Here is a 16,643-nt window from a genome sequence, read left to right as displayed (position 1 = left end):
GATAGCATCTATGCCCTACGTATTTTTAATAATGTACGTATGTTAATCTGATCGTTTGCATGATGCGGGTGGTTGTATTTAAGGGTTGAAAATGAAAAAAAAATAAAAATTATCGAGCGCGTCAGATTTTCTAAGGGAGTGTTAAGTGCACCAAAAAAAAGCTCTCATTCACTAATCTGACGATTTCGATGGGACGCAAACCCACAGCCATTTTCTTAATTTGCAAAAAAAAATCGCAATTTTGAAATACTCAAGCGCGTCAGATTAAGATATATGTGGTTCATCTTTATGTTCTAAACGTACTGTCTCATAATCTGACGATTATCTAGAGGGATTCGCCTGATCTGACAAAAAAAATTTAGAAAAACGGTTCACCTAAAGGGCCATCCCTGCAACTTCCCGCTAATTCCATTCCTGGGCGCTTAAAATTGATATTTTGAGCTCGCTGAGTTCAAAGAAATAACATTTCGATGCAATTGAGCTCTCCCAGCTCGAAAGTCTGATAGAAGTTTCATAGAACACTATTTTTGGAATTTTCAAACCGCAATTACTTTTGAATGGATCAAGCAATTTTCACGCGGTGGGTGGCATTCGACGCAGTTTTATCATCCTCATAAGTAATTTTGCAATTTCAATTGATCGAACCACAAATTTCGGAGTAATCCCGAAAAAACACTTTTTCGGGTTTCTTTCGTTCACGATATCTCTCGAACGAATCAACCGCTTTTGACCAGCTTGGTGGTGATCGACGTGGTTTTTCAAACTCAAAGGCGGATTAGTTTTTGAAGTTGATCGATAAAGAAACCACTTTAAAAAAAAATATTTCTTATTTTTTTAAGATTTTTCAAAATTTCTCAAAATCTATCGGTCCGAATCGGTTCAAATTCACAGGAAATGTAATTTTGAGGGAAATATTTAGAACGCCGTTTAGTAGATTCCGATCGGTTTAAGGAAATGTAGGCATCACGCAGCTGCACGCATTTAACTTTATCGACGAATTTTTGTTGCTTGCGGCTTGCGGAAATCGTCAGATTATATATTTTTCATTATTCTTGAATTATTTCCTTCAAAATAAAAAAAAAATTAGCTACGCTCGAGAATGTCGAGATGACGTTTTTTTTTTACAACTTTGTTGCCCTCCCCTTTTTTTCCGTCACTCTCAAATTGTCAGATTAGTGGAATATACACTTTTTAGGATGTAATTAACTCACCCTACCTTAATCTGACGCGCTCGGGAATTTCTGATGGTCAATTTTTTTTTACTAATCTGATCCTGTCTCCTTCACGCGCGGCCTTATATATGGGCCTCATATTTTGTGGAGGTACTTAACCGGGTACAAGGTATCCCCCTATATATTAATCTGCCGCGCTTTAGTAAATCCCGAAATCCCCTCTTGGGCTCCCCTACCAGAATGGATGAAAGTAAATTTGAAGAAAAGTTAAAAAAAAGTTATAACTTCGTCGACAACGTGATGTCCGTCGGCTACAGGACTCGAAACAAAATGGCCGAATCCGAATGAACGTTCTCTCAGTGTTCAGACCGTTCATTTCTCGTTCATTCGGAGTGGGAATGAAAGATACCGGATGCCAATATCCAACACTGTTGGATCGGTTCACTAATGAATTCATTCGGCACTCGTGTTTCATTTTTTGTTCAGACATTTCATTTCGAGTGAAATGTACCGAATGAAAGGTGAAAATGAACAAAAAATGAACCGTCTGATATCACCTTTATTCGACTATGATATACATTTTTCTTCATACATTCACGGAATGACTGGCAGCGCTCGAGATGAGACGGGATCGGTCCGTCTCTCTCTCGTTATACCTGCGATCGCGCTCGTGAGGTTTTGGTGTGACACAAGTTTCTGAACATGTCACCCGACTAAAACGATTTTAAAGACGTTATCACGTCAATAAATAAATAAAATAAACTAAGGGCCAAACGGATCTATTCGATAGAAGATTTATCACTAACTTGTAATCACTCTTGTCTCAACTGACTGTGACTGTCCTAGCGACTCCAAGTGTAAATTTTCCTTTGGAAGCTATTAAATTATTTTATTGCACATAGTTCTCAGTGAAACGGAAGCATTTATGACTTTGTTTTCTGTATCTTCTTATTTGTTTTGCTCTTGTTTTTCTTTTGCTAAAGTAATATATTTGGTGGTTTATTGGGTAAACTTTCGAGCCTTCCTAGGCCAGCACGAAGGAAGGACCGTCTTATTAAAATTGTATTACTAAATTATGGTCATATTATTGTAATTATTAAGGCCTATTAAATTTCAATAGCCCTACTAACTATAAGTACACGTAAATATATGGAATAATAATTTTGGAAATACCGTCCAAATCTGTTATAGCGACATCGAAGGGACTACTCATATTTGGTCGTAAAAACCGATAGTCGTAACAGCCGATGATGTTGTTATTAAGTAATACAATAGAATTCAGCCGGGACCTTCGTATTTGGTCAATATAACCGGTATGTTGTTCTAAACGATGTCGTTGTAAACGGTTTTGACTGTTACACATACACTTCGCTGGAACTGGTTTTCATTTGAATACATAGACTATAAAGAGATATTGAATTATTTTTAACTTACATCGCAAAAAATACAATTTATTCTTTAAATTCCCACGTTCCTAACAATTAAGTCCCAGCATGTCATATTACGCTAACAAAATAGCAGACAAGGATACGTCAAGGTTTGTTTAGCGACCTTGTTCAACGTCACCGGAGAAATTTCTCTCCTACGTGCTAATATTAGCCGTGGGATCGCCAAGGCATAGTGTATACCAGTCGCTTGGATACCGCGGCCGCGAACACGCAACTTCCAGCGTGACCCTCCGACCACTCGACCGAGTGAAGTGTGTGACTGTGATTGTGTTGTGACCCCAGGTACGTAGCCCCAAAATGGGGGTAAAAATAGCCGGATTGCGAAATTTACCCGCGGTGTAGTGTTTCATGCGTCTGGTTTATTTCTAGGCGTAGCGTGGGTGTCGTATCTTCTCGCTTCATTTTGGTTTCGTATGGTCCTTTGTGCTGCTTCCGTTGACCTTGACCCATTTTGCTATGAAAGGTTAAGTTTGTTTACCTCGATAACAGATGTCTTCGATTGATAGTTAATGTAATTATAAAAACTGTAGTTTAAAAATTTGTAACTTGACGGTAGATGCAAATATTATAGTAGCATTATTTGTTAATGTATAGTAAAATAAAACTCAAACATGAGTCAGCAATGAAGACTAAACTTCTATATTTATAAGATTCAACTACGTAGCATCTTAAAGCATCACTGACGTTTGAAGAGATCGTGCTGTTTGTCGATGGATTACACATACATAATTGCTAAGATAGTTTTAGAATTGTAAAGAAATGCACATTATTTATTATTACAGTATAAGGCTTTACATAGGATATGTATTGGTATTGTGGAAAATTTCTACATCTATTTAAATTGTATTGAAGTAAGCTAAACCCCAATTTATTGGTGAATTACGCAGATAATTCTTGTTCGTACGAGGTACATCGAACAATTGTGAATATCTTGTCCCATTAGGGGGAAGGTTTTCTTAATGAAAATAATTACAGCTTCAATGTTGATCCTTATCTACATTATATACCTACATAAATTATATATACTTTTTAACCAATCCAGACCTCTAAATATCTATCTAGACTGTAATATCTAGCTGAAACTTAGATATTTTACTATCCTTAAATTATTGCAGGCCCAATAATCATATGGATAGAATCTTGTCATTCAGGTTCAAATTAAATAAAGATAACAAAGTACACACAAGGTATTTTAGATATTATCTCTGCTGGCAATATATTTTTTTACATATTGGATCTATCATAAGTTCGAATCGTTGTTGCTGTTTTTTCGTCCTAGAAAGATATTAGAGCGACTCATGGCCATGTGTAATGTCTTTTCAGAATCCCTATTAAATGCGCCAAAACTTGTAATACAGGGTCACTTTTCGGTAGAGTAATTTTTTGTCACAGTGGGATCCGAAGTAAACAAAAAGTTATGATTTGAAAAAAAATTATATCGTATAACTTAATATTATTTTCAATACACTCAATAAACAACTATAAATAGTATGTCTAACGCAAGAACTCATTAGTACCAATCTAGTGGATATAATAAAAAAATACAGGATGTAGATATTTTCGAATTTTAATAAGAATTAGTCAAAAAAGTCAATTTTCTTATAAAAACGCAAAATAAATTATAACTCTGCAGGGGTTGAGCTTAGAGACCTCCCGTAGAACAATTTTGTGCAGCTGATGACCTCATCTATCCCCTATTTGCGTTTGATCCACAACTTTTTGGCCACCCTGTATAATTAGTATACTTCTACATATTAATGAAACTAATAAATACGTGTGTATGTCCGTTTAGTAATTAAAACTATTAGTAATTATTAAAATATTATATGTAAATTACCAATTTAGAAAACACATAAAATTATAACATGTTTATTTTGAATTCAAGATTATAGACCTCTCGACGCGGACGTTCCATGTGTTAGTGTGTTCCAAAAATAGTATTTAAACGTCAATGAAATTTAAAAAAAGTCTTTATTGATTTATGCATAGACCAGTAAATTATCATATTTTTAATATTGTCTTTGATTGACATAACCTTTACACATTTGAAACGTCGGATAAATTTAAAATTATGTTAAATAATTGTAAATTTATAATAATACATAACTTTAATCCGTTAAAAACAGTTTTTTCAACATATTTTTATATCTATTTAGAGGAAATAATTTATTATTATTAAAAATATATGGAATTATAATGGTCTGAATGATTTTTATTTTATTTTTATTAGTATTGCAAAAATGTGATGACGTAAGATTATTTATCTGTAGTTTGATTTCTTTGAGCAATTCCTTACTTTAAAAATTAAATTATTCTACATAGGGCACAGCATTCTACTCATTAGATGTGTAACAACAGAATAGTCATAAATTATAGCGATTTCCGTTCCACAGTTTCTAAATATCCAGAGTTGGCGTCAACAGTAACATGTCAAGGTGGTCTAATTATAACCGACCGAGTTTATTACCGAATCAGTCTTGCTCTCATGTTTATGAAGATTTTACGATCGCTTACAAGTAATTTCACTTGTTTATTGTTTAAAGTCACCTAGAGTTTCGTTTTCGATGTTTTTGTAGAAAAAACTAAGTTCTATGGCCACAAATTCAAATCCTACTTCTATATAAACCATAGATATAAACATAGACATGACATTTATTACTGACAAAACACACAAAATAACAATAATCACAAAAATATAAAAAATAATGAAACATATTTTTTTTTCCTTTTAAAGAACAAGGTACGTTTTAAGTGTGTAATGCGTGTGTGTTGTGGTTGTAATTGGTACTGGCTCAGCATTATGCTGAGGAGCAGACTGTTCCACAGCGCTGGTCATTCTGCCAAAGACCACAGCAGCTAGTTAGCGCCTCAGTCGCAAAAACAATAAAAACAAAAATTGAAATCCACTTTTGTTGTTAAATCACAAGTAAAAATTAAATTATATACCGCTTGTTATTTTCTTCTATAAGGTCAAATCCTTATTGAACAGAGTTCATACCAAGTGGTAGGTAAAGTTTTTATTCGCCACATTTGAAGTTATATTGATAAGTACAGTTTATTCTTTTATCGCTATTATAATAATAGGAGAGTGTTCAGAGGAGTTGTTCGGATTAATACCTGCAGCTGAGTTTCATAATCGGACGTCGAGGCAGAATACGAAATTCCATCTGTATCACCTCGACGTCCGTCATTCCACAACTAAGCGTTTTTTAAGGCGGTTTTTGCCGCCACCATTATATAGAACCGGCTGTACACTGATGTTTGGAGACCAATTTGACTTAAGGGTCCTTTAATAAAAGAGCGGGCTGATTATTAAAAGGCCGGCAACGAACTCGCGAGCCCCCTGGCATTGTGGGTGTCCATGGGCGGCGGTTTCACTTAACATCAGGTGAACCACCCGACCGTTTGCCCCCTGTTCCAATAAATGTAACATTTTCGAAGACCTTTTCACAAAAAATTGGTCTTATTCATAAACGCCTAACATTAAATTAATTAAAGAATGTTTTGTTACGTGTTGCGAAGTGACAGAATGAGATAAACATTATAATGAATAAGACCATTAAACATACAATATACATAATGTACGAACGAGTCTACTCCCAGATTGTTGTTCACATCACGCTTTAGTTGTATTTGACATTTTCGACAAGAATTATGTAGGTCTGAGCAGTAGATGCCTGTCGTTGTAATGTTTGGTCTACAGCCAACAGCAATTTTACGAACATATTGATTGACTTTCACTTCGTATCGTAATCGTTTCAAATTTTTGAACTAATTCTGACGATCGCTGTCAGTCTACCAAGCTCGGTTTTCGAATATTTTTATACACAGATTTTCTGACCAAAGAACCAACACATTAAGTTTAAATGTAACACACGATAATCTCTAATGCCCGCCTTCCACTGCGAGCGGAACGGACCCATTACGGACTCCGCTATACTCGTAATGATTGTAAGGAGCTGCAACCATTACACCATATTCCACATGGCATCTTGTCCTCTATCAGCAGGAGGCATGGTGAAATAGGAGCACGCACTTACATTCTCGTGGGAACAACACGCAAATACATAGTCGAAACAACTAACATCACCGCATACACGAATTCAAGTACGACCAGTCACCATATTATTTTGTAAAATAAAGGAAAAAAAACTTACTAGTGCGATTATTGAATTTTTATATTAATAAGATGATATTTAAAAAAAAATACCTTAAATATTGATTCGAATCGTCGACGACCAGTCACCGAGTGGCTTGTTCCGTGTTGATGATGAATATTTTTTTTAATCCAGTAACCTAATTAACCAACTTCTAATCTCTCTACACATGTATTGTTTATTATTCCAGGAAATAGCAAAGAAAGTTGGTGACGATAAAGGCCTAGCCGAACATCTGAAACTCCCCATACAACGAATCAACGATTACCAACTCCTTCTCAAGGTCAGTAAAGAGTGAAAACTATAACGTCAATATTTCTTTTGGTTATATGAGTTATTAACATTTAAATAAAATTTCTTTAAATGCGTTTATTTTCTCAATAAAAGCTAATACATTTATAAGTGTCGTAAATTACCTTTTAATTTTATTTATGGTACAAATAAGATGAGCAATTCATAGATCCGCAATTCTAAATATAATTCCTGCGTTTTATATTGACGTCATGATGGTTTACATCAGCCAAACAATTACAGTTTCATGCAAGAATAGCTGCGGCATGTTTACACTTTTATTTCATTTTAATTATACAATAACATTGTTTTTGTGGTATAAACCAGCAAGAAATTTAAATCTTTAGTAAACAAACTTAGCTTTCGTCACTCCGTGATTTTGGATAAACACATTCCTACGTCAGTTTCATTAATATTTTTTTGTTTCACTCAAAGTTTATCACCAGTTCATACTCATCCATTAAAATTGATGCTGCTTTGAGAGTCTCTACTTGTTACTTGAGTTAAGAAATCCAAGTTCAGCTAGTTTCAAGTTAAATTAAAGTTTTTTCTAATATCTTGAAAATGTTTCAGGAATTGGTGAAATACTCAAAACGTCTCGGCGACGAATCCACCGACCTTCAAAAGGCGTTAGAACTTTTCCTCGGTGTCCCAAATAGAGCGACAAATAACCTCTTCATTGCTAGTATCGAAGGCTTTCGCGGAAATATATACAAGCTTGGAAGACTACTTACGCACGATTGGTTCACTGTTGAAGTAGAAGGGACTAAAGAAAATCTCTATCTGTTTCTCTTTAAAGCGAGGATCCTCATAAGTAAGATAAAGAGAGTGGCAGACGATCGATCTGTCTTTGTACTGCAACAAATTATAAGAGTAAGTTACTTTCAGCTAATTTTGCATTACGTGTCTTATTCGTAAAATTTGCACACATTGACATTTAAAATTTACTGGGTTCTGAATACTTTGTTTTTATTGATCTTACGCTTGTGAAAATAGTATGACCTTTTTACAGATTCCTGATATAGAAATCAAAGATCATCCGGAATCATTAAAATTTGAACTACATCAAAAAGACCCGCCATTGATATTCATTCTAAAGGCTCAGAAAGAACAAGTAAAGACCGCTTGGTTACGTGAAATCCGCCAATACGCGAGTGATTTAGGTAAGGCTTACTAATTTTTGCAGAATTTTTGTAGGTAATGTACTAAACATTACCGGTTTTAGCCCATATGAAATACTTAATGAAATACCACGTTTTATTACAGTTGCTTTAGCAGAACACGCAGCGGATGATCTACAGGTTTTACCTCAAGAAGATTTATATAAGGAAGAAGATAGCCCTGAAATACAAGAAGAAACTAAAAAGAGAGAGCGTTCAGAAGAGGTAACAGAATACTCAAAGGAGAAAAAATCCCGTGTTGAAGAATCCGAGGAAAATAAAGAGGAAAGTCAAATTCCCACAAAGAGGAAAGCGTCTCTTGAAAGTGATATTGCAACGAAACTATCTAAATCAGAAATAGTAGAAGCTACAAGTGAATTTCAAGAGACCTTAAGTACTACTCAAGACATAGTCACTGTTGATTTAGAATCTAAATCAGTTGTGACACAAGAGAGTACTCAAGTCAGCGAAGTTCAATCAATCACATCGCAGTCACAAACAAGTCAAGAAATTATCCAAGAAGAATTCGTCGAAGCAGCGCTACAAGAAGTGTCGGCTTCTAAAGAAGTTTCAACGACACAAACTGTTCAAGTCCATTGCACTGAAGTATTTGCACAAGGATCTGTTCAGGAAGTAGTAGAAACCGCTTGTAAAACTCAGAAAAGTGAAACTACTGTTGAAGCGTCACAAGATAACGTTGTAAGCGTCTCGCAGCAATCTATTGAGAAACTTGAAAGTTTGTCTGTCGAAGAAGCTCGGCTAGAGACAGAAATAAAATCAGATTCTCCTAATAATAGACCTGACGAAACTGCTAAAAAAGACTCATTAATAGCCGTTAGCAGACAAACCTCTAAAGCTAGTAAAACATCAGAAGAAACTTCAGTACAAATATCGTCTGGTGAAAACGTTGTAACTAAGAAAGAAGACGTATCTGAACAAACATCTGAAGTTGTAGAAACTAGTAAAGCAGAACAAAAGCGACCCTCTAAAACTAAACGTGAGTCAAAAAAGAAGACAGAATCAGTTGATTATAGCGAAGAAGAAAAAGACGTCACACAAATAAAATCTTCACAAGAAACGGTTTCAGTCACAAAACAAACTGATCAAGCACAAGAGAGTTTAGAAGTAAATGTTATTGATACATCTAACCAAATCCCGAGTTCTGAAAAGGTAACAGAGCTACCAGAAAAAGAAAAAACTTTTGAAAGTGTTAGCGAGGAATTTACTAAGCAAAAAGATAATACAGAAGTTGCTTCAAAAGAGTCCGCACTTGACACAAACTCTGCAATAACCTCAGAAGATAAAGTTGTAACAAAAAGCCAAACTGTTGAATCAGAAGAAACAGGTGAAGAGATGTCATCGAGATATAGCCGCTCTTCGCGGCTTTCTGGAGGTAATTATGAATCTTATACTTTTAATTCAATATAAATCTATTTTCATTTACTGAATTAATTGGCTGCTAAAATCCCTATCCACTGCAGTACGCGGTTGACTAGGAACAAATATCACTTTCCCTGCCTGTCTCACGTTTGTCCTCATCGTTTAATGGTCCTGTATATTTTGAATTTTTATAACTGATAACTGATTCGGATTTACAACAAAACTGTGATGTTTTCATCATAGTTTTATTTAAAATAATTCATCATTTTATGACACCGTGGTCATTTTCAGAAACTCCATAGAGACCTTTCCCGGGTCATTTTAGCAAGCTTGCTGTGTTAATTATTTGATGTTATTAGTACTTTCATTTATTAATTCTACGTAATTATTCATTCACACTGTATATTCGCCAACCTTGGCGGACCAATGCGCCTTCTTCAATACAAAGAATCCCCTCGTGAGTTGCGGGCGATTGTGAGAAAGTTGCATGGATCTGGTTAGCGCTGCGCCTCCTTAAGTTCTCGTGTCATTTTCATCCTTAAATATAACATATTTTCACAAGTATCTGATTGTCCTCATTTTAACATGTAATATGATGTTTGAGAGCAAAAATAAAAATAAACGCCAATTTCCAGAATATTCCAGTAGTACCCGAAAATCTTCGACAGGGGGCCGATACGAATCTTCCGATGGAACCGGTATCTCTACGTACTCTCGCCGCGAGAGTGGTTCACGTTTAGAGAGCAGTCGTATTGATTTAGGAAGCTCCATTGAAGGATCGGCTGCTTCAAAATATGAATCCAAGTACTCAACGAGTGCCATAGATAACGGTTCAAAGTACGGAGTGGAGTCCAGCTTTGAGAGCCGGAGTTCAATTAAAGACGGCTCTAGGCATGGAGTAGAGTCTACGTACGAAAGTAGGCGATCCATCAAGGACGGTTCGAAATATGGAATCGAATCTGGCTACGAAGGAAACAACTCTACAAAAGATTCGATTGAGTCGAGTTACGAAAGCAGGAGGTCCATCAAGGACCGATCCAAATACGACAGGACCAACTCTATCAAGGATGAATATGGTGTTGAGTCAAGCTATGAAAGTAGAAGATCAATCAAAGACGCCTCCAAATACGGCGTTGATTCTAGTTTTGATAAATCAATTAAAAGCTCAGCTCTCGAATCGAGCTATGAAAGAAGCAACTCGATTAAAGAATCGAAGTATTCTGAAGAATCTGAGGTTGAGAGCAAAATTGATAGCATCGCCGCTAAATACGGTCTCAATAATAATATTGAAACCAAATCTACAAAAGTTATCGAAGCTGGTTATGATGTAGAAATGGACGCTCCAAGCAAAATCGATAGTATTGCCTCTAAATACGGTCGCAACTCTATCACAGAGAGTTCAAAGTCTAAAACTCGTTCCACAAGATTAAACATAGAATCAAGTGTTGATGGTAACAATGTGGAAGCTGAATCTCAATTCGAATCAAAACGCCAAAGTAAGGCCAACGGCAGAACGGTCTACGAAGAGGAATTCTCCAAAAACGCACTTTTGAACGGATCTGTGACCAGCGAATATGAATCAAAGAAATCGGTTTCTAAATCCGATTCTTTCGATGGAAGACCTATTTTTACTAAGACTTTAGAAGGCCAGAACATTGAACGTAAGTATGCACGAAACACAGCCGACAGACACGCATCGCTTGTAAATATGCTTGTTAGAACTACTACTAACTTACACACACATTGTGCTAATGCTTATATGTCCTAATCCAGTTTGAATAGGATGACCACTTATCGCCCTAAAAAAACTATGGGCTTTTTTGAGAATCAAGTATAATGTAGTATTTTATGTTTTATTAAATAAAAATCTAAATATCGTAAATATGCATTTTTCTGTCAAATATATTACTTCAAGAATCAATTCAATTAATAAATTGTAGACCATTATAACTAACATTTGTTTTGATACAAATTGCTCACGAGACTTACGTTTTATTTTCTTCAAATAAATCGAATTTGGCATTTTTATATAGTTAACGTGTTAACTCGACTAAATTCAATCGCTCCGTCAAACGTACACATACGTACCCGTGACACGTACGTAAAAAGTGGTCATCCTTACCGTAGGCATCGTAAATTTTTGACTCCACAGCCGGCGAAAATGCCTTATTCGAATGCGACATCCAATCTTCTGAGGAGTTGGATGTAACTTGGCTGAAAGATAACAAGCCCCTAACGGACAAACTGATGGACAGAGTCAATGTTATAAAGAGAGGAAGTGTTCACAAACTGGAAGTAAAGCACTGTAGGGAAGATGATGCTGGGCTGTACACGGCGCGTGCGCAGAATAAAACCGGCAACGCCCACTGTACCGCACAGCTGATTGTACACGAGCGTGAGTAATAGATATTAGCATTGGGACAAATGAATTTCATAGTGTTTTAACATATAAATAACGCAAAAGTTCGGCCACATTCGAAAAGTTTGGTATAGATTTTATTGAACTCTTTTAAATATCGTATTAGAAAAACATTGTTGAAAATAATTTGTCCCTTCATAAGAATTTCCTCAAAACTAGCTAATAAAAGCCTGGCTACCGCAATCATCGAATAAGACATCGTAAAAGCATAATAGTAGTTCAATCTACTTCAATCTCTTGATAATTTTCCCGTATTTGCTACTGAAATAGAGATATGCATGTATTGTGACGTCTAGTTTTTATTAAACTTAAAACCTTTCCTTAATGTACTTGTTCTTTAACTATTAATAGAAAACCTGTACTACTTATGGTATATATAGGTATATATATGATAGGAGACGTGAAAAGTATGGTTGGTATAATCGGTAAGGTGTGGGGAAGATTTAAAAAACGCTACGAAATATTATCAAAACTTCATACGCGTTTTCAGTAACACCAGAAGAGAGAAAGCAAAAGAATGCCCTCAATGCGCCCTATTTCATAGTAGCTCTTAAGGATACTGAGATATTGTTGAACACTTACCTACGATTCATGGTTAAGGTCAAGGGAAACCCCAATCCTGATGTCAAGTTGTAAGTACACTATCGTATTTTTGAATAAATTCAGAAAAAAATAATATAATCTAGTGTAGCACTGTTGTACCTTCAAACTTAGTGAAAAAAACGGTTGTGATAAAAATTTAAGCTATAAAATTATTTTCGTGTGGTACCGAGAAAAGGTTTATAACATCGCGATACAATAATCGATTTTTTTATGTGTTATGGACATACTTAAATATCTGAACCGATTTTAACTGATAAATTTTCTTTTCCTTCACCAATATACTGTCCAAAGTAGCGGCGTAACAATGGAAAAAATTACCAAAACGGGAAAAAATATCTCCTTTTGAGAGCTTCCCTCAATTTTTTAGAACGTGCTAACTGGAGATTGAACCCAGGACTTTTTTATACTGGATAGTCAATTTCTCCAACGATCGAAACTGAAACCGCAATTCCGCAGTTAGACTTGAATAATATTCATTAATTACAGCTACCGCGAAGGCAAAGAAATAACAACATGCCTGGACAGTGACCGGGTATCAATTGTACGTACTCGCGCCGAAAGGGGCTGCTACGAACTCGTAATCTCTGATGTGAATGTGGCCGATGCGGGCAAATACTCGTGTAAAGCTATCAATATATATGGCGATGTTGAATCAGAATGCACAGTAGCTGTTGTTGGTAAGAAAGTTAATAAAAAAAAAGAAAATAATTTTTATTTTCATTAATGTGGCTGATTGTTTGATATTTCAAGTGCTTTGTACATGCAAGTAGGTGATCAACCGAACATATTATCAGTAATTTAGATAGACCTTTTTAGGTCTGGGCCTCAGAAAAATGTATATGTTCCATGATCATTTGTCAATGCATGTAGGTGATCAGCCTCTCGTGCCTTGTTCCGACGGTTTCCTCGCGATGTTTTTGTTCACCGTCCTAACGAATGTTAAATGCGTTTGAAATTCCATTGGTGCACAGCCGGGGATCGTACCTACGACCTCAGGGATGAGAGTCGCACGCTGAAGCCACTAGCTCAACACCGCTCAGTAATTTAGAAATGAATAAACGTTACCTAAAAAAGCAGTCACGCTACCTGAATTTCGATGTGATTAATATAATTTGAATTACAAAATTTATTAAATAATTTGAAGTAGTTTTATTATTATTATTAATTTTACTCTTAGAACGTATGGACCGATTAAACCGATTAAAATATTGTCCAATATATCGAAACAGAATGAAGGTCTTGGTAAAAAGAAAGTATATCCTATAGATGTTGAATAAAAAGGATCCATTCGATTAGTTATTAAAATAATTCTAAGCGAAACTCGTTCAGAAACTAGATCATAACACTAAAATATTGAAAAATTCCTTCCTAAATTTAGAATGATCTTGATATTCATTTCTCGTTGAAAGGTTATGGGAAGATATGCGACACATTTTAGTTAAAACTATTGGATTGTTTCCAATTTTTATGAGTTTATGGCTGTTTATTAATAGGTTTTACCACTATTTTTCTACCATTTGCCTATCGTTTGTTGGGATGTTTGTTCGATTTGTTATGCGTTGCCTCCACTATAAATATCGTGGATTATGTAACGTTCCCAAAAGTTTTACTAAACCTTGTTGATAATCCAATAGATAACGCCGGTTTAACGCCCTCAATTGTTATTTCGATTAATTTGTTTACGCTATTTTAATTTTGGCAAAGACTCAGTATTGAAATCAGTTCATCGCGTCGGCTCGTCCCATTCGTTGTGTTCATGTAATTATAAAATGCAGGTTTCCTAGAGTATTACTTCAATAAAATGGACTTTCTAGATGACAAGAACATATTTGGGGAGCTGCCACCCGGCGGGGAGGGTCTATTGGCGAAGGGCGAAAAGCCGGTGTTCGCCTGGAAACGCGATGGCCTTGAATTTGACCCTGAAGAGAGGTTCAAGGTTCTCCTCGGAGACGATGAGGATTCCCTAGCGCTGGTCTTCCAGCACGTGAAGCCTGAAGATGCTGGGATGTATACTTGTGTTGCTAAGACAAGCACTGGAAATATTTCCTGCTCTGCCGAACTTACTGTACAAGGTAAGTTTAACATATGGAAATTTATAAATAATGATTTCATGTTAGTTTACTTAAAAACAGTTTAAAGTTTTAAGTCTTATCAATAAGTTAAAATATTTTCTCAGATCGATTTTATTGTGAAACAATGTTTTTTTCTATTTAATCCATAGTTTAAATTACTTATAAATAATTTAATATAATATCGCGTCTGTCTTAATCGTTTAATTGTTGAACAATGTTGACTTTTGGCAACTGACCTGCCTCTACTAACTCGTCCTAGGCCTTCTCCGCTTGGCATCTGATGCATTTGATGACGTTTGGCACCACGCTATTAATTTTCAATCGGAACCCTTTTTTAATTCTAATAAAATGAAGTGCCTTAAAAACATTTTGATTGTACTATAAAACACAATAAATTTTGATTAACAAAATTATAAAGTTCACTTACAAATTTCTGTTTAGAATTTCTCATAATGCAAAAATGTCATTATCACACTAACATTTTTTAATATATTTTACGTATGCTATGGTATTTTCAATTTTTTTATTTAAATATATGCATTGAATAATAAAACAATTGTTTAAAAGTTTATTTGTGTACTATTTGGTTTTTAGTTAATCAACCTTAATTCTTGAATAACGATAAGGTTTACTCTTGTTTAAGTTCTTGATAAACGTTTTTTCAACCTAATCATGTAGGTGCCGTCAACTACCTCCACCGCGAGCCCGAAAAGCCAACCCTGGAGATTGAACATCGGGAAGCTGTGGTGTCTAGTGGTGGATCAGCCATGCTGGAGCTGGTCTGCAAAGGCTACCCGAAGCCTACTGTGGTCTGGAAGCATAAGGGAGATGTTGTCGAAGCCGATGCAAGACATAAGTGAGTTTTTATAATCAAACTAGCACTGACTGACAAACCCATAATAAGAATATTTTAACTTTATTAAAGTTTTGTAATTTATAGACGATTGTCCATGTTATACCTCTATTTAAACCTTATAAAAAGTATGGAACTTTTTTTTAAAAGCTCGTATCTTCTTTATTCTGGTTGAAAGTTTCTTTCTTTAGGAGGCTGTTTCAAAATTCAAAATTATAGGTTTTCAAGATATAGGTAACACATTATATACTTACGATCGTCAAAAAAAAGAAATGTATATGAAATGCTTCTAACTTTACATTTAGTGCCAGTTCTCTTTAGTGTCTGTGACTTACAACATTATTATTTATGATAATAATTAATTTAATCATTAAAAATATTCAGAGAACAATAATTTAATTAGTTCTCCTTTAAATATTCCTAAAATTGTTTATTTTTCTCAAAAATATCTTGTTAAGTCATTGATTATTAAGTTGTGTCTGTCATTAAACTTATATATTCTTGCTAAATAACTTCAGGTTCTTGCACGAAGACGACGAGAACATGTCTCTGGTCATCAAGAATGTGACATCAGCTGATAGCGGCGTGTATGAAGTGACAGCGTCCAACGACCTTGGAGATGATACCACTTCCTTCAATCTGGTGGTGACTGCTCCACCCAAAATTAAGAAGAAGATTGAGAACCAGACTTGCATGGTAATATACATTGCTTCTGTTTTTTAAAGAATTTGAAGTTTTACTCACAAATTTCACTCCTCATACATTATTCCTTATTAATTTCGTGTTTTTTTTTGTAGAATTGACTCTTTACGCGTTTATTTTTATTGAACCCGAAAATAAATAAAATTATTGTATATAATAATAATAATGTTGTTGGGGAAAAAGTTTCTTCGCATTTTTCAAGAAAATTCACAACATTTTTTAATATAGTTTATTTACATTTAACTAAAGTATGTAGGTACCATTTTGTTCGATAACTTTTTGCCATCCTATAGGTAGGGATATGATCCCATTGCTATAGAAATTTTGGGGCTTCTGATCAAAATACCGTAATAATGGTTTTGGCAGTCCTCTCGTGATGTTAACCT

At 35.1% G+C, this 16,643-nt stretch overlaps 1 protein-coding gene across 9 annotated transcripts in view; it reads left to right on the top strand.

Moving 5' to 3' along the window:
* The window catches only part of LOC125059686 (obscurin), a 119,780-nt gene that overhangs the window by 60,895 nt on the left and 42,242 nt on the right, over positions 1-16,643 (top strand). For 8 of the 9 annotated variants that reach the window (XM_047664230.1, XM_047664229.1, XM_047664224.1 and 5 more), the window contains 11 exons: positions 6,968-7,060; positions 7,642-7,941; positions 8,081-8,231; positions 8,335-9,621; positions 10,244-11,269; positions 11,761-12,003; positions 12,518-12,659; positions 13,117-13,307; positions 14,445-14,702; positions 15,381-15,558; positions 16,074-16,251. In XM_047664230.1, the coding sequence (XP_047520186.1) occupies positions 6,968-7,060; positions 7,642-7,941; positions 8,081-8,231; positions 8,335-9,621; positions 10,244-11,269; positions 11,761-12,003; positions 12,518-12,659; positions 13,117-13,307; positions 14,445-14,702; positions 15,381-15,558; positions 16,074-16,251 (4,047 nt within the window). The remainder of the gene's footprint in view (positions 1-6,967; positions 7,061-7,641; positions 7,942-8,080; positions 8,232-8,334; positions 9,622-10,243; positions 11,270-11,760; positions 12,004-12,517; positions 12,660-13,116; positions 13,308-14,444; positions 14,703-15,380; positions 15,559-16,073; positions 16,252-16,643) is intronic. The other variant, XM_047664225.1, reaches the window with a different exon arrangement.

Source organism: Pieris napi, chromosome 20 (assembly GCF_905475465.1).
Source record: "Pieris napi chromosome 20, ilPieNapi1.2, whole genome shotgun sequence".
NCBI lineage: Eukaryota > Metazoa > Arthropoda > Insecta > Lepidoptera > Pieridae > Pieris > Pieris napi.
This window is presented reverse-complemented; position numbering and strand designations above follow the sequence as displayed.